The following is a 17,832-nucleotide window of genomic DNA, read 5'->3' as shown; positions in this document are numbered from 1 at the left end:
AGAATAACAACAATAATTTGCACCTCCAGTTCTCCACTGCTGCCCCCATGCCTCTTAGGACCCCACCCTTCCAAAAAAGTGTAGTGGCATAAGTTGTAATGTTAGTTCTTCAGTAAATGGTTTAATCAGAACTGGAACGGGTGAGGTGCAGACAGAAGCCCCCCTCTGCAGCATTCGTAAAGTGAATGTGGGCGTAGGCATTTGTCGCAGCAGGTCTCCTTATACAGAGTCAGACCCTCCTATCTGTCAGGCCCATTATCATCAATGCTGACAGGTGGGACATTCGTAGCCCCCTCTGGAGGCACCAGGGACTGAACTTTCTGCCTGCAAAGCGGACCCCCTGCCAATGAGCCACAGCCCTTCCCTTTAAGGACATAGGAAGTTGCCTTACACTGAGTCAGATCACCACTCTTATCTACCTCGGTATGGCCTGCACTGACTGGCAGCAGCTCTCCTGGTTTTTGAGCAGGGGGGCAACTCTCAGCCCTGCCTGGAGCTGCTTGGGAACTGAACCCAGGACCCTCTTCGAGCAAAGCACATGCTCTGCCACTGAAATACAGCTGCTCCCTTTTTAAAAAAACGAACTAAGATTCTAGTCTCCATGGTTCTGAAGAAAGGGCCGATTTAAACAGGAACAGAGGTCCCTGCCTTATTCCATGTCACACCCTTGATCCATTTTGCTCAGTATTTTCTGCACTGAATTGGCTCTCCAGTCCCGGGGAACAGTCCCAGCCCCACCTGCAGCCGCTGGACATTGAACTTGGGACCTCCTGTATTCAAAGCACATGTTCAGCCACTGAGCTTTCCGCCCTTCCCCTGCAGAAGGTTAACAATCATCTGCGTGTAATCCTGGAAATATTTTTTCCAGCCTCGACTGCATTAAGTCATACTTGCTTGGCCCGGCCTCATGCCTGAGGAATGACTCGTCACTGCTGCCTCAGTGTCCCTGTCTTTTAAAAAGGAGACATGGACGCAGGACACCCTCGCTGATTCCTCGTTAATCGAGGAGACTTGGTGTAATTAGCCCTGGTGAGGTATTTGACAAAACACGATGGCCCCGTGAGCTAGGGATTCTGCCTCTCCCGCCCTCGCCATATGACAAAGCACCTTGAAGACCTGACTAAATGGAGCTATTTATAAGCAGGGTGTCTGCAACCTGTGAATTTGAGCGCCTGTGAGTTCCTGAGCCTGAACGCGGGAGGGCCTTGCTGCATGCAGCCTTGGAGTCGTGTTTGCTTCGGTGATGTGCCACGGGGCCTGGCGGAAGGGGCTGTTTGGGAGAGCAAAAACCCTGTAGCTATAAAGCCAGAGCAGGCGACCTCTCCCCTTTCGCATCCTGGCATGGTACAGCCCCAGCAGACCGCACCACGTGACACCTCTGACTTATTACAGCCAAGTTACAGGGAACCAGGCAGAGGGCCTTCTCGGTGGTGGCACCCACCCTGTGGAATGCCCTCCCACCAGATGTCAAAGAGAAGAACAACTACCAGACTTTTAGAAGACATCTGAAGGCAGCCCTCTTTAGGGAAGCTTTTAATGTTTAACAGACTACTGTATTTTAATATTCTGTTGGAAGCTGCCCAGAGTGACTGGGAAAACCCAGCCAGATGGGCGGGGTATAAATAATAAATTATTATTGTTATTGTTGTTGTTTCATAGAGTCACAGAATTGTAGAGTTGCAAGGGACCCCAAGAGTCATCTAGTCCAGGGGTCAGCAAACTTTTTCAGCAGGGGGCTGTCCCTCAGACCTTGTGGGGGGCCGGACTATATTTTGAAGGAAAAAAATAATGAACGATTTTTGCCCGCCTGCAAAGAGGCCTGAAGATGCTTCGCTTTACCTGTCCCAGTTGTCGTCCCAATAGCCGCAGCTGGGCTTATCCAGCCAGCCTGGTGCCATGGCAGTTTCAGGTTAAGAATGGACCTCCAGAACAAATTAAGTTCTTAACCTGAGGTACCACTGTAATTTGAACAGAGGAGAGGAGGAGAAACGTGGGATGTAATAATGAAGATTTGGTGGAGGCAGTTCTACCTGGCTGTCATTTTCAGGTCCAAAAGGAAGCCAAAACTACGACCTTGAATCGAATCTCATTTCTGCTATAAACTGGTCAGGTCAACCTTGGCAGGCTACACAGTCTCTTGGTCTCGGTCTTGGCATTGAGCCCTGGGGATGATAATTCTGGCCTACCTGTCAAGGATGATGTAAGGGTGATGCTAAGGAATGTAAGGAAGCTACAGGAGGTGCTTTGAAAGCATTGCATAATTTCTAATTTTTGAAATTACCGTAGTGCAAGGTTCAAGGTCCTTGTATTAATTTGCAAGGCCCGAACAATTTAGGTCCAGCTTGATGACTTCCTGGACCCTGGTTCCCCGAGTCGGTGAGGCACATTTGGCAACAATACGAAGCCGAGCCTTTGGTGCCATTGGCCCAATCCTGTGGAACGCTCTGCCACTAGATATTTAGCAGTCGCCTTCTGTGCCAACTTCTCAATGCCTGCAGAAAACTTTCCAAATTCTGCCAGATCTTTGTAAGCGATTAAGAGCACATCTTTCCACAACAGTTAACTGATGTCTGATTGTGTCATGTCAGCCCAAGATGACGCTGTGGTTTTTTGAGGAAGTAGTCAAGCACATGTCAAGGAAAATATTACTGGTGCCTACTTGCGCTTTTCCTCCCTGCCTTTGATCACCCTAAAAAAAAGCGGATTTGTTGGGTCCTTTTCTCAGAGGCCGGGCTCAACCCTCCCATTGATTCGAGGCCAGTCCTAAAGAAGGCTGGCTTCCCAAATTCTCTCTCCTGTTCTCCCCCCTCCAGTGTCACCGGAGGCTACCTATTTTGACTTGAACTTGGGTTTCCTATGGTATGTGCCGCAGTGCTCATTTTCGAAAGCCTCCAGTGTCGTCTGGAGCAGATTAATTCGAAAGGTTGAAGTCCTTGGGCCACCATATGGTTGAGTTTAAAATAATGGATTTGGAGGAGATAGGCTGAAGGTTTGTTGTGTGTACAGAATTGTGTGTGAGCGAGGGAGAGACTTCAGAATGTGGCTTTTGGAGGAAGCAGCTGAAGTATTGCTGAGGATTTCGTTTTTTTAAAGAGACAATTGCGAGCCCTTGTGGCTATTGAGAGGAAATTGTGGGTGGAGAGTCCCAGGATTATATGTCTTCTGGTTACAGGATCGGTTTATCCACCCACCCCTTAAAGGACGCTGCAGCCACAGTTTGGTGTGTCCTCCTAAGATGCAGCAGCAGGGAGGGCCACAGTTTGATTCTATACTCTTGAGAAGAGAGAGCAGAACAGGTTTCCTGTAGGATGCTTGGATTAACTGGCGAGGAAACAGGGGCAAGAGTTTGGCACTGATGCGCAGAGGAAGAAGACTTCAGTCAGGGTTGAATTTTAATTGTGAGACCACCCTCTCGGCTCCCGGTGCCTTCAGCTTTGTGTGTTTGTTTTCTGCATTTTTATCCCAAATTCTTTCCTCTAAGCAGTTCAAGGAGTCATACATAGTTCTCTCTGCCCCCTACTATATCCTCACAACTACCCTGTAAGGTAGGCCAAGCCATGAGTGAGCGCCATGGCTGAGTGGAGATTCGAACCTGACCTCCCAGACCCCAGTCCAGCACTCTAACCCAGGCATAGGCAAACTCCGGCCCTCCAGATGTTTGGGACTACAATTCCCATCACCCCTAGCTAACAGGACCAGTGGTCAGGGATGATGGGAATTGTAGTCCCAAACATCTGGAGGGGAGGAGTTCCTATGCCTTCTCTAACCACTATGCCACACTGGCTCTATGTGTGTGGATGCAGAGAGGGGGGGAGGGAATTGAAACATGCTTTTCAAGGTCTGACGTAATGTCAAGGTGTGCCAGCTTTCAAACCCATCTGCTAGGTATTAAATAGGCTCACTGCATGCCATTTGCTCGATCGGCTGACTCGGATCATGTCCCCGTCCTCGGACATGATCGATCTGGTCGTTCCCCATGCTGTAGGCTTTTCCGTCTACTCGTTGGGTCTCTGGAGGAGTCTCTGCTTCACACAGAGACTCCTTTCTGATGAGGCTGCGTGCTCAGAAGTTCTGTGCAGAAGTGCTCAGAACACAGTCTCAGCCAGAAACACAGAGCAGGAAGCTCCTTCTGAAGCAGAATTGCTCAAAACCCAGGCAGGCATGTGTAGGGAGATACGTCCTTCAGACAATTTGGGACCCAAGCCATATAGTATATACTTATAACAAGAATTCCCAAAGTGTGTGGCACTACTCTCTTTGGTGTTTGTGTGTGATTCTCTAGGAAGCTCGTCCATTTTCTTCAATTAGTTAAATATTTTTAATTGGATATTGAATAAATGTGCAATTGATCATTACTACTCTGAATTTTATTGTGTTACTAACTTCCTTGGAGGGTCATATTCTGAATAATTCTATTCATAGGATAGTGGGCATTGGGGGCGAGTTTATGGAGCCAAGGGAGCAGTGTTAGAAACTGAGATATATAAGCCAGGGGCCAAATGGCTCCTTAAACCAGGGTTACAGTCGCCAAAACGGAATGCCTGGTTGCCATTTGGGGGTCAGATGGCTCGAAAGTCGTATTTTTCAATGCAACTTTTTGGTTCCTGAAATTCATTCTGATTGTGCAGATAAAATATTGTTGTTGTTTAGTTGTTTAGTCGTGTCCGACTCTTTGTGACCCCCTGGACCAGAGCATGCCAGGCCCTCCTGTCTTCCACTGCCTCCCACAGTTTGGTCAAACTGATGCTGGTAGCTTCGAGAACACTGTCCCACCATCTCACCCTCTGTCGTCCCCTTCTCCTTGTGCCCTCCATCTTTCCCAACATCAGGGTCTTTTCCAGGGAGTCTTCTCTTCTCATGAGGTGGCCAAAGTCTTGGAGCCTCAGCTTCAGGATCTGTCCTTCCAGTGAGTGCTCAGGGTTGATTTCCTTCAGAATGGAGAGGTTGGATCTTCTTGCAGTCCATGGGACTCTCAAGATAAAATATAGCGGACTGAATTCTGCAGGATGTTGCTGATGTGCAAAAACAGTCAAGATCTAAGGATCCCTAAGCGTGCGTCTCCAGATGGTGAAGACGTCCGCCGCCATCCTGGCGCCCAGGCATCTTCACTTGGTTGCAAGTCACGGATAAAGGTAAAGGTACCCCTGCCCGAACGGGCCAGTCTTGACAGACTCTGGGGTTTGTGCGCCCATCTCACATCTATTGGCCGGGGGCCAGCGCTGTCCGGAGACACTTCCGGGTCACGTGGCCAGCGTGACAAAGCTGCATCTGGCGAGCCAGCGCAGCACACGGAACGCCGTTTACCTTCCCGCTGGTAAGCGGTACCTATTTATCTACTTGCACCCGAAGGTGCTTTCGAACTGCTAGGTTGGCAGGCGCTGGGACCGAGCAGTGGGAGCGCACCCCGCCGCGGGGATTCGAACCGCCGACCTTTCGATCGGCAAGCCCTAGGCGCTGAGGCTTTAGCCCACAGCGCCACCCGGTGCAAAATGCTCTGCAAGGGAGTGATGGCTTGAAAGGGTTTGGAAACCACAGGTGTATATAGCATCTTGCAAAAATACCTACCAGCCTGTTAGCATGGCTCAATAAAAGCTTGCCACTGGTAGCTCACCGCTCGTTTGGACAAGAGACCCACAGCTAGGACATGGCAGGGCAATGTGCGTGTCTGAGTGGATTTCCTTTGCTTCCGGGCTGCGCTTGCTGGCATTGAGCTTGTGGTTTGCACCCTCCTTGCACCCTGCTGAGTCACTGGGAGAGCTTTGTTTGCATCCCGCTGATTGTGAGTGACAGGGCTATCTTTACCAACGATGCCGTCATGTTGCCTTGGCCGCTCAAGGCAAGCAGATTCCTCCCGGGGCATAAGCGGGAGAACCTTGGCTGAAACCATTTCGGCCAAGTCATGTTGTGACACAAGAAGCTGCCTCCTAGTGAGACAGACCCTCAGTCCATCTAGTGCAATGTTGCCTACACTGACTGGCAGCCGCGGCTCTCCAGGAATTCAGGCAGGGGACATTCAAGACCTTGCTTAGAGATTCTGTCGGGGATTGAAACTGCGGCTTTCTGCATGCAAAGCAGAAGCGTCTTCCCTGAGCTACCCCTAAAAGTAAAGTCAAGATTCTAGTCCTCATGTTTCTGAATAAAGTGCTGAATTAATAGGATTATTTAAAAATTACAGTATTCATTAGCATAGAAAGGTTCCATATTTGAAGTCAGACCATTGAGGTCTAGCTGGCTCAGTATCGTCATGCCTCGGTTGTAAATATTAAGATTATACCAGCGAGAATGAGTCTTTCTGTAAAATAATAATAAAAAAGATTTAAACCAAATCTTACTGACTAGTGATTTAAATCGTGATTTAAATAGATTTGATTTAAATCAAATCCACCCTGACTCAACGTTGAAAGTGAAGTTCAAATTATTGGATTGCTCAGTTGGTTAGAGCGTGGTGTTGATAACGCCAAGGTTGGGACTGCTGTGTATTCCTGCGTTGCAGTGGATTGGACCAGAGATCCTCCGGGTCCCTTCCAACCCTATGATTCTGTGATCTTGCTTGGTACGATTCCCTCTGGAAAAGAGGTATAATGGAGAAAATGGAACATAATTTGGGATTATGATAAAGGCTAGAACCTCCAGACACTTTGTTGACAAAATTGCTCTGACTTGGACGCCGCAGTTGATACAGGTCCGGTGGGTGTAACTTTGGCCTCTTGCTTGTCCTGTGTTAATGGATGCTTTCCAATTTGTGCCGCCCGAGGATGTGGGCAGGATCCTTGGGAAATGTGAAAGCCGCCACATGTGCGCTTGATCCTTTCCCATCCTGGCTCATCCAAAGGGCGAGCGGAGGCCAAAAAATATAATCCAGAAACAATATAAATGTTCAAATGATTATTTATGTAGACAAAGATTAAATGTAAGGTATTGGTTGTGTTTAGAATAGATTTATGAAAGATTTAGAAAACCTATTGATTAGAATATTTGTGTGAGATTGTATGGGGAAAATACGGAATAACAGATACAATCTTGCTTAAAATGTATTTAGGAAGTGCAGTGTAAGCGATGGAAGTCGGTCAATGAATTTTATTATTGAGATATTTGTAGAATAAATTTGGAAGAAATTCTTCTTTTTCTCTTTATTTTTTCTTTTTTTCTCTTTTGTTCTTTTTTTATATGTGTGCTTATCTGAAATATGTATGCATATATGTATTTGCAATATTTTGCTTATATTTTGTAATAATTATGTTAAATAAATTATAAATTATGTTAAAAAAAGCAAAAAACAAAGGGCGAGCGGAGGGCTGGCAGAGGGGGCGAAGGTGCCTCCTTAGAACAAGAAAGGATTCCAGGGCACCTAAAGGAGGCAGTTAAAAAACTTCTGTTGAAAAAGCCCTTCCTGAATCTCACCGTATTGGATAGTTATCAGCCAGTTTCCAACATCCCTTTCGAGGGAAGGAATTAAAGTGTGTGGTGGCATCTCCAGCTTTCTGGAGGAGAAAGATTCTTGAGACCCATGTCCATCCGGCTTCAGGCCTGGCTGTGGGACAGAAATGGCTTTGGTCACCTTGGTGGGTGACTTATGTTGGGAACTGGACAGGAGGAAGGTGTCTCTGTTCTGCTGGACCTCTTGGCGGATTTCGATACCATCAACCATGGTATCCTTCTGGGCTGCCTGGCAGGGATGGGACTTGGAGGCACTGTTTTACAGTGGCTCCGTTCCTTCTTGCCGAGGTGAACCCAGAAGGCTCATAATTATTTGTATGGATTAAGCAGAGTTTATATAGTTTTAATTCTATCAGTGTTTACTTGTATTTTAATGGTCAATTTTTCTATAGTCTTGTTTTTATCTGTAAGCCTCCTTGAGTCCCATCAGGGACAATGGTGGAGTACAATAAAATGCAATAATAATAATAATAATAATAATAATAATAATTAATGGATTTGGCATTTTTTTTATTACAAATAAAGCAAAGCTATCATTTTCAAGACGACCTTTGTCATGACATGAACTTGGCAAATCTGGAACTAGACTTCATAATCCGAGAACGCTGGTATTCTTTTCTTTGTTATTTTTTTTCCCCAAGTAAATTTTTATTATTTATTTTAAATATTCTTTTCCCAACAATTCTGATTATCACAATATATTCCCTTTGACTCTGCCGAGTCTTCCCTCCCTCCCTACAGTATATTTATCACATTCTTATCACATATATTATTCTTATATCTCTACTATTTTACATTGAAGGTATTATTCCAGCCTTGCTAGTGTCTTTAAGTTTTTACAGTTCTCCTTTAAGTATTCAATAAATTTACTCCAGTTGTTCTTGTATCTCTCTTTTTTTTTAATAGATTTTTATTAATTTTACAAAGATTTTTAAACACCATACAAACATATATAAAGACATACAAACACGTATAATTTCATGACCTTATTTTCTTAAACCTTGTTTCCCGGACTCCCCCATACCTCCCCTTTCTGCATCCCAATGTCCAGAGTTTTTCAGCAACTTCTAATGATTCTGTCAAGGATATGTCTTACTAATCTTTCCTTCAATCTATTCTTATATCGCTGTATCCCTTTCATTCTCAAAACCTTGACATTTTAAGGTTCATCAAGTTTATAATAGTCCTTAAGATAAATTTTAAATTTCTTCCAGTCTTCTTCCGTCGTCTCCTTCCCCTGGTCGCGGATTCTGCCAGTCATTTCAGCCAGTGTCATATAGTCCATCACTTTCATCTGCCATTCTTCCAGAGTGCGTAGCTCTTGTGTCTTCCTATACTTTGCGATGAGGATTCTTGCTGCTGCTGTAGCGTACATAAAAAAATTTCTATCTTTCTTTAACACCAATTGGCCGACAATGCCCAGGAGGAAGGCCTCTGGTTTCTTAGGGAAAGTACATTTAAGTACCTTTTTCATTTCATTATATATCATTTCCCAGAAGGCCTTAATATTTGGGCACGTCCACCAAAGGTGATAAAAAGTACCTTCAGATTCTTTACATTTCCAACACTTGTTGTCAGGCAAATGGTAAATCTTTGCTAGCTTGACTGGAGTCATGTACCACCTATAAATCATTTTCATAATATTTTCCTTTAAGGCATTACATGCCGTGAATTTTATCCCGGTGTTCCACAACCATTCCCAGTCAGCAAACATAATGTTATAGTTGTTCTTGTATCTCTGGTCCTCTTGGTCCCGAATCCGCCCTGTCAATTTGGCAAGTTCCGCAAATTCTGTCATCTTCATCTCCTGGGTGGTTGGTATATCTTGTGTTTTCCATTTTTTGGGCCGGTAGGGTTCTTGCGGCGGCTGTGGCATACATAAACAGATTCTGATCTTTTGTTTTAATCTCCCCTTTTCTTTGTTATTTTAACCCATGTGCAACTGTACTCATTCTACCTGCCCATTTGATAATTTTGTTTTTCGTCTTTTCATTTTCACCCGACATCTCTGTTCTCGGTACGTTATAAAATGAAATTTTAAAAAAGAAGAAAAAGTTTACCAAGAAGGGAAGAGGAGGTCCGTCTTCACCATTTGCCGAAAGCTGTATAAAGAAAGGGCCAGACGCACTTTTCTGGGGAGAGAGTCCCACAATTTAGGGGCCGCCATGTTGTTGTTGTTGAGTCGTTTAGTCGTGTCCGACTCTTTGTGACCCCCTGGACCAGAGTACGCCAGGCACTTCTGTCTCCCACTGCCTCCCGCAGTTTGGTCAGACTCATGCTGGTGGCTTTGAGAACACTGTCCAACCATCCCGTCCTCTTTCGTCCCCTTCTCCTTGTGCCCTCCATCTTTCCCAACATCAGGGTCTTTTCCAGGGAGTCTTCTCTTCTCATGAGGTGGCCAAAGTCTTGGAGCCTCAGCTTCAGGATCTGTCCTTCCAGTGAGCACTCAGGGTTGATTTCCTTCAGAATGGAGAGGTTGGATCTTCTTGCAGGCCGCCATAGAGAAGCCTGAATATGAGATTCCTGCATTGCATGTGGGGGACGACTGCGTTGCCCTCGTGGTTCCTTCCAACTCTACAAGTTTACGATTCCATGGCCCGCCTTTCCTGCCTTGCAGCCCCCGTCCCCAAAGGCGTTTGCTGGAAATCTCCGAGCGGCGGCAGCTGTGGAAACACTTGAGGAGCTGCCATCTGCAGGCTTCGCAGACCATTTTTGCCACATAATTTATAGTTTTGCTTTTCTGGGAAAACAAGAGTGGCGACGCAGCATCCGTCCTCCCTGGGTGTGTCTGGAGCGCTCCCTCTCCCTTGTTTGAATTGGCTTCTCCTGGAGCTGGTTTTCTGGAGAGCCTTCAGATAATCCTGACCGCCTTCTCCACACACGGGGGAAACCAGAGTTCAAGGCTGCCCAGCCTCTGTTTCTGCCAAACAGACAAACAAACAAGCAAACAAACAGACAAGAGTGCTAATTTGCAACTGCTGTTTTGCAGCAGCTGCCTGAAGACCTCTGCTTTTGCGACTGCTGTGGGGAACCTGCGGTTTTCCAGATGTTGCTGGACTCTCCAGCCCCCGCTCTGTCGTCCTTAACTAGCCAGCCAGCATGTTGGCTGGCAGGAGCCTGAAGCCCAACAGTATTAGGGTGGCAAGGTTGGCTCCAGCCAACCAGAAGGTTGCCGTTACCACCCCACGTTGCTTTACACCCTTTGCATAAGTGGTACCCAAACTTTTTTGGGAGTGACCACTGTCCTCTTGGTTCCATCAACTTACCCTATATAAAAAGCATTATCCAGAAGAGTGGTTTGCATGACCCGCTAAGAAAGAGAATACAGTGGTACCTCGGGTTACATACGCTTCAGGTTACAGACTCCGGTAACCAAGAAATATTACCTCGGGTTAAGAACTTTGCTTCAGGTTGAGAACAGAAATCGTGCTTTGGCGGCGCGGCGGCAGCAGGAGGGCCCCATTAGCTAAAGTGGTGCTTCAGGTTAAGAATAATTTCAGGTTAAGAACGGACCTCCGGAACGAATTAAGTTCTTAACCCGAGGTACCACTGTTCAGTGGTACCTCAGGTTACAAACACTTCGGGTTACAAACTCCGCTAAACCGTAAGTAGTACCTCGGGTTGAGAACTTTGCCCCAGGATGAGAACAGAAATGGGTGTCAGCGGTGCGGCACCAGCGGGAGGCCCCATTAGCGAAAGCGTGCCTCAGGTTAAGAATGGTTTCGGGTTAAGAATGGATGAATTAAGTTCGTAACCCGAGGTACCACTGTAACGCGATGAAATTCAGAACTAGACATTGCATTCAAAATCCAGTCAAAACTATTTAGTTTAATTAGTTCCACAAAACTGATGAAATTGAGCCAGGGATTCCAGATTTGCTGATAATTGGGTGGTCATTTATGCTGCCCTGCCGCCCCCTTGCTGCTTAATGCTCCCTCTGCGAATCCCACCGCCCCCCCAAGGTGATGTACTCCCCACTTAGGGAGCCCCTGGTCTAAACCCCCTCCCTCTCCTGGATGGGGCATGTACTGACCCAAAACCCCTTTGGTAGCGGGAGAGCCCATTCTGCCTTCACTTTCTGTGGGGGGGCAGGGGGAGGCTCGTGCAGAGAGTGGACGAAAGCATTGCCGATGGACCTTTGGCTGGATTTGGGGTGGGGGGCTGGCTGCCCGCTGGAGATCCTGCCCTTTTGAGCAGTGTGGCGGCCAAAGATTCATTGTAGCACATTACAAGAATGAATATTCCGACGAAGTGTCAGGGAGAGCTTTCTGCGGGGAAGAGCTGTGGGCCAGTGGAATGGATGACACCTCGGAAGATGGTGGACTCTCCTTCACGGGAGGTTTTTAAACAGTTTGGATGGTCGGTCTGTCAGGGATGTTTGGACTAGTAGACCCTTGGGGTCCCTTCCAATTCTACGATTCTGTGTCATAGCTGTTGGCTAGGGTTTTGCTAAAGGTGACATCTATATGCTTGTAACACCTGATTTATTTGTTTGTTTCCAGCACTGACCTGTTGCGCTTCCTCGTTTCATTTGGACACATCTTTATGTTGTGTGGGGCGTCCTTTTCCTTTCCTGAGTGCATTGCAGGGGGTTGGTCTGGATGACCCTTTGGTTCCCTTCCAGCTCCACAGTTCTGTGATTCTATGAATGCAAAGCATAGTTTCCCTGCACGCGGCTCTGACCTGTTTAGGCACCTTCTGGGTATTTTACCAATGCCTTAAAATGACCAATAAAGAGATTTCTAGTTGCCCACCCAAGTTTTTCAGACAACCTGTAAATCTGGCCCTTCCTTGCCTCTTCCCTCCTCCAGACTGAAGCGGAAGCCCGGATCGATGTCCCACCCGTTCCCACCCACCCGCAAGGAATTCATGATCACATGACCCTGGATATGGACGTCGTCCTATCGGATTTTGTACGCTCAACAGGGGCAGAGCCAGGATTGGCAAGGGATCTTCTTGAAGGTGATGCCCTCCCCCTTTTAATTTCTGAAATTCTACTTAGTTTTCAGGACACGTTTTGCAAAGAGACTCGTATCTTCGAAAGAGAGAGCTCTCTGTGTTTGGCCAGAACCATGTGTCAAGGAAGTAAACACAAGAGTTCTCATTGGCACCAGGAAGTCTCTCCTTCTTGTTATATATTAAGAAGGACATTTGTGGGGTGGGGTGGGGCTTTTCTAGATAATAGGGGATACAATTTTGAGTGGGTGGCGGCGATGAGATATGTTGGGTGCTGCTTCTTGATTGAAGAGGGGGATTTGACAAGCATCGTTGAGGTGATGGGATGGCCACCTTCGGACATCTGAAGGGCCGTCATTGTGGAAGGTGGAGCGAGCTCATGTCCTGCTGCTCCAGAGGGGACGACCCAAACCAATGGATTCAAATTGTAAGAATGGAGATTCCAGCTGAAGATTAGGAAGGAAGAACTTTCTGAGAGCAGGTGCTCTTTCTGAAGGCAGCCCTGTTTAGGGAAGCTTTTAATGTTTAACAGACTATTGTATTTTAATATTCTGTTGGAAGCCGCCCAGAGTGGCTGGGGAAGCCCAGTCCAATTGGTGGGGTATAAATAAATTATTATTATTATTATTATTATTATTATTATTATTATTATTATTATTATTATTATTATTATTATTCTATTATTATTTAAGGTGGAGAGCTCTCCTTCATTGGAGGTTTTTCAACAGAGGTTAGATGGCCATCTGTCGGGGATTCTTGAACGGTGATTCCTACATTGCAGGGGGTTGGATTAGATGACCGGGACGGGCGGGGAGGCATCTTCCACCTCTACAGTTCTGTGATTCTAGGATCTGTGATTCGGAGAGGTGAGGGGACCTCTGCTTGGGGCTAGTTTGGCGGCTTTCCTTCTCTGAACTTTCTCCCTTCTCTTTCCTCTGGCGCAGGGAAAAACTGGGACCTGAGCGCCGCCCTGAGTGACTTTGAGCAGCTCCGGCAGGTGCACGCCGGGAACCTCCCCCATTCCTTCAACGAAGGCCGGGCCTTCAAGCACGTGGAAAAGGACGTGGTGTGGCCTCCGCGGCCCCCACTCCAGCGCCAGGATGACATTGTGCAAGGTAGGAGGGGGCAGCCTCGATCGTGGGTGTTTGCTGCACAGGGGAGGCGTGGCCCCTGTCCTCTTAAGCCCCTCGTCCTCTGCTGCGGTTCTGATGAAGAGCTGCAGTTCAGTACTTAGAGAGCGTCAGCATGGTTGCAGAAAGTTACCGATTCAGTCCTCAATGGCTGCCAGTTAGAGTTGAATGTCCTGAGCTTGATGGACCCAAGAGTCTGGCTCCAGCAGTGACTCCACTTGCGAATAAGCCAGCTGTTTGTGGCTTTGCGGTGCTGAAAACAACTAGAAGTGTGGTGGATCTCGTCTAGCATCCTCTTCCCACAGTGGGCAGCCTGGGAGGAAAACCTGCAAGCAAGATTTGAGCATAAGAGCCCTCTATCCTCCTTGCAGTTTCCAGCAACTAGCATTCAGGAACATTGCTGCCTCTGACAGTGGAGGCAAAGCAGAGCCATTGATAGGCTCATCCTCCACCAGTTTGTCCAGTCTTCTTTTAAAGACAACTAAGATGGTGCCCCGGAGGCGGGTGGCGCTGTGGGTTAAACCACAGAGCCTAGGACTTGCTGATCAGAAGGTCAGCGGTTCGAATCCCCGCGACAGGATGAGCTCCCGTTGCTCAGTCCCAGCTTCTGCCAACCTAGCAGTTTGAAAGCACGTCAAAGTGCAAGTAGATAAATAGGTACTGCTCTGGCGGGAAGGTAAAGAGCATTTCTGTGCGTTGCTGTGGTTCTCCAGAAGCAGTTTAGACATGCTGGCCACATGACCCGGAAGCTGTACACCGGCTCCCTCGGCCAGTAAAGCGAGATGAGCGCCGCAACCCCAAAGTCAACCACGACTGGACCTAATGGTCAGGGGTCCCTTTACCTTTACCTTTAAGATGGTGCCCATCGCTGCCTCCTCTGGGAGGAGTCAGGTCTGTAGTTTAACCATGCAGTCCTGTCTTTTACCCTTCCTTCGTTAACATAGTTTCTGTTGTATGCTCCTGTTTATCTTGGCCTTTGGCACCTGAGATATGTATGTTTTCAGGACCCAGCCCTATTCCCGTGGCTGTGATTTGTCTTAAACTCTTTCTAATATTTAATTTTAAACTGCTGTAAATTCTTCCGCCCCTGTGGAGGGTGGGGAATAAATTCAATACATCATAATACATTGCAGGTCCTGCTTTCCAAATCCTCGCTGTATGAAAATCCACTTATCCAAACACAAACCTTGCTATGCACAACACAGATTCAAATATCCAAACAGCTGGCCCACTTCCTTCCTTCCTTCCTTGGAGTTGGCTGGTCGGTGGCAGCCATTTTCAGGCATTTCAGGGAGGGAGAGAGATCGGACAAATCAGTTTTTGCTTCGTTTCTCGTTTTGCTGGTTGGCTGCAGCCATTTTGGGGAGAAACCATGGAGGGAGCATCTGGGGGCAGGGCAGAGATTGAGCAAATCCCCAATTAGAAATGGTCCCACAGGAGATAATGGAGACCACCGGCTCTCCATGTGAACACTTGACCTAGCGAACAGTTTCCTGGGAATGTGTTGCATTTGGAAAGCCTGCGTTGATGAAATAATGGCTCCCCTTTCTCTTTTCAGAGAAGCGCCTGTCTCGCGGCATCTCTCATGCCAGCTCCACCATCGTCTCCATGGCTCGCTCTCACGTCTCCAGCAACGGGGGCGGGGGCAGCGGCGGGGGGGTCGGCGGCAGCGGGGAGCACCTCCCAGAGATGCCCATCTGCACCTTCCAGCTTCCCGACCTGACCGTCTACAACGAGGAGTTCCGGTGCTTCATTGAGCGCGATCTCATCGAGCAGTCGATGCTGGTAGCACTGGAGCAGGCGGGTAAGCGCCCGTGACGTCAACGCCACGCCACGGCTGTTTTCTTGGGCGGCGGTTGCCCAGGACGTAAACTTCCCTGGGTACCCTTTCCCCTCTGAAGACCAGGCCCAGCGCTAGGGCATGGGAAAGGATTGCCCGGCTGGCCTGGCCGCAGAAGCGATGAGGTGATGCCTGTCATTGGAATTCTACTCAATATTGATCCAGAGCAGAACTCCAGCATATAGTTAGCAGAGTAAAAACTTAAACACGTTGCAAGATTCCCAATAAATAGACCAGAGGCAATTGGATTTCATCCAGCAGAGATTTACTGCTACTGAAGGCAAATAAGCATAATGGTCACAAATCCAATACCGGGTGGCACTGTGGTCTAAACCACTGAGCCTCTTGGGCTTGCCGATCAGAAGGTCGGCAGTTCGAATCCCCGCGACGGAGGGAGCTCCCATTGCTCTGTCCCAGCTCCTGCCAACCTAGCAGTTTGAAAGCACACCAGTGCAAGTACTGCTGCAGCGGGAAGGTAAACAGCATTTCCGTGTGCTCTGGCACTCCTCACGGTCCTCCGTGCATCAGTATCAGTTTAGACATGCTGGCCACATGACGCGGAAAGCTGTCTGTGGACAAACGCCAGCTCACTCGGCCTGAAAGCAAGATGAGCGCCACAACCCCGTAGTCGCCTTTGACGGGACCTAACCATCCATGGGGTCCTTCACCTTCACCTTTACCTTTTATTATTTATTGATTATACAGTGGTACCTTGCAAGACAAATGCCTCGCAAGACGGAAAACTCGCAAGACGAAAGGGTTTTTGGTTTTTTGAGTTGCTTTGCAAGACAATTTTCCCTATGGGCTTGCTTCGCAAGATGGAAACATCTTGCAAGTTTGTTTCCTTTTTCTTAAAACCGTTAATACAGTTGCGACTTGACTTCGAGGAGCAACTCATAGAACGCGGTGTGGTAGCCTTTTTTGAGGTTTTTGAAGACTTTGGTGATTTTTGAAGCTTTTCCAAAACTTTTCCGACACCGTGCTTCGCAAGACGAAAAAATCGCAAGACGAAAAAACTCGCGGAACGAATTAATTTCGTCTTGCGAGGCACCACTGCATTTATATAGGACTTTTTCCTCCCAGTGTTGTGTGGCTGGTTCTTCTCCTGCTCCCCACTTTATCCTCACAACAGTCCTGTGAAGTAGGCTGAGAGGTGGTGACCAGCCCCCAAGATCATGCCCCGTGAGTTTCATGGCTGAGTGGGGATTCGAACCGTGATCTCCCAGTTCCTAGTTCGATGCCACACTGGCTCTTAATTCATATTTATATTTATATCCTATCACATATCGCAGAATTGCAGCTGGAGAGTCTTATCTGAATCGAAGGGAAGAACAGTCCATTGTTATAAATAAATATATTGTCCCGATCCCTCCTTGCAGATAGCTGATGCTTTGAATTTGGGGGGCAGGGGGTGGCTGTTGGGACCACCAAACCTACTTTGTCACAGCTCCTGTGGCTGTCGGGTCACACTTTCCTCACGTTCATCCTGTTAGCATCCACTGACACCCCTCCTTTCAGGTTTAATTGTAGGTTGTTGTCGTTTTAAAGAGGTATATCAGGAAAAACCGATCTTCAGCCAAGCCAGGCCCTGACCAGCCTGGAGACGCGTTCAGGCGGCTCCCTCGTTCCTTCTCCCCCGGGGACGTTTGAGAGGCCCTGCGAGGCAGAATATTTCCGCAAGGTGTGCCGTCCTCTGACATAACCTGCTGTTATTCCTCGGGAAGGCAGGGATGTCAGCCTGCTCCAACTCCCCGCCTCCAAATACTGTGCAGACATTTTGCCCTCTGAGTGGCAAGAAAGGGGGCGCAATCTCTGGAACCCTTTTTGCTGTTCCCACAACTGTTCCGGCTTCCCCTCAGATGTGATTTCATCTCTTCTGCTGTTTTGGGGCCCTCTTCCATCCAGTGATGGGGTTAGGTGTTCCTCAGACGTTTACCTTTCTTGATTTTACTGCCTTATCTCTTGTAAATCGCTTTGAGGCTTTTTTTAGTGGTGTGTAAATTTTATGAAACAAAACAAAAAACTGGTCTCCTGGTGCATCAAATGTCTGGTGAACTGTGGCCGATGTTGGCGTGACACTTGTAGAGAGAGAGGCTGGGCTCGAAAATGCCCGGAACTTTGAAAAGCACGAAATAACTGCTTCCTGTTCTCCTTTTTGACCAGGTCGTCTGAACTGGTGGGCCAATGTCGATCCCAGCTGCCAGCGGTTGCTCCCCTTAGCCACGACGGGCGACGGGAACTGCCTGCTCCACGCTGCGTCGCTAGGTAAGACCTCCCTGCCACCAGCGCCGTGCATTTTAAAAGCCAGTGCGATGGGTCGCCACACAGCGTCCCTGAGCCTTCCACAGAGCCCACAAAATATTTCAGTAAATATCCCCTGCAAAGCAATCCACGATGCACACAAAGCTCTTCCTGCTTAGATCCCGTCTGCCCAGGCCGAGCCTCGCTTGCACACACCACGCAGCAGCC

At 47.8% G+C, this 17,832-nt stretch overlaps 1 protein-coding gene across 3 annotated transcripts in view; it reads left to right on the top strand.

Moving 5' to 3' along the window:
- The window catches only part of OTUD7B (OTU deubiquitinase 7B), a 50,511-nt gene that overhangs the window by 18,448 nt on the left and 14,231 nt on the right, over window positions 1-17,832 (top strand). For all 3 annotated transcript variants that reach the window (XM_081173512.1, XM_081173511.1, XM_081173510.1), the window contains exons 2-5: window positions 12,249-12,399; window positions 13,338-13,508; window positions 15,082-15,327; window positions 17,527-17,628. In XM_081173512.1, coding sequence (XP_081029638.1) covers window positions 12,315-12,399; window positions 13,338-13,508; window positions 15,082-15,327; window positions 17,527-17,628 — 604 coding nt within the window. In that variant the 5' untranslated portion in view covers window positions 12,249-12,314. The remainder of the gene's footprint in view (window positions 1-12,248; window positions 12,400-13,337; window positions 13,509-15,081; window positions 15,328-17,526; window positions 17,629-17,832) is intronic.

Source organism: Podarcis bocagei, assembly GCF_964188305.1.
Source record: "Podarcis bocagei genome assembly, chromosome: 16".
NCBI lineage: Eukaryota > Metazoa > Chordata > Lepidosauria > Squamata > Lacertidae > Podarcis > Podarcis bocagei.
The sequence above is the reverse complement of the archived record's forward strand: the minus strand, read 5'-3'. Positions and strand labels throughout refer to the sequence as shown.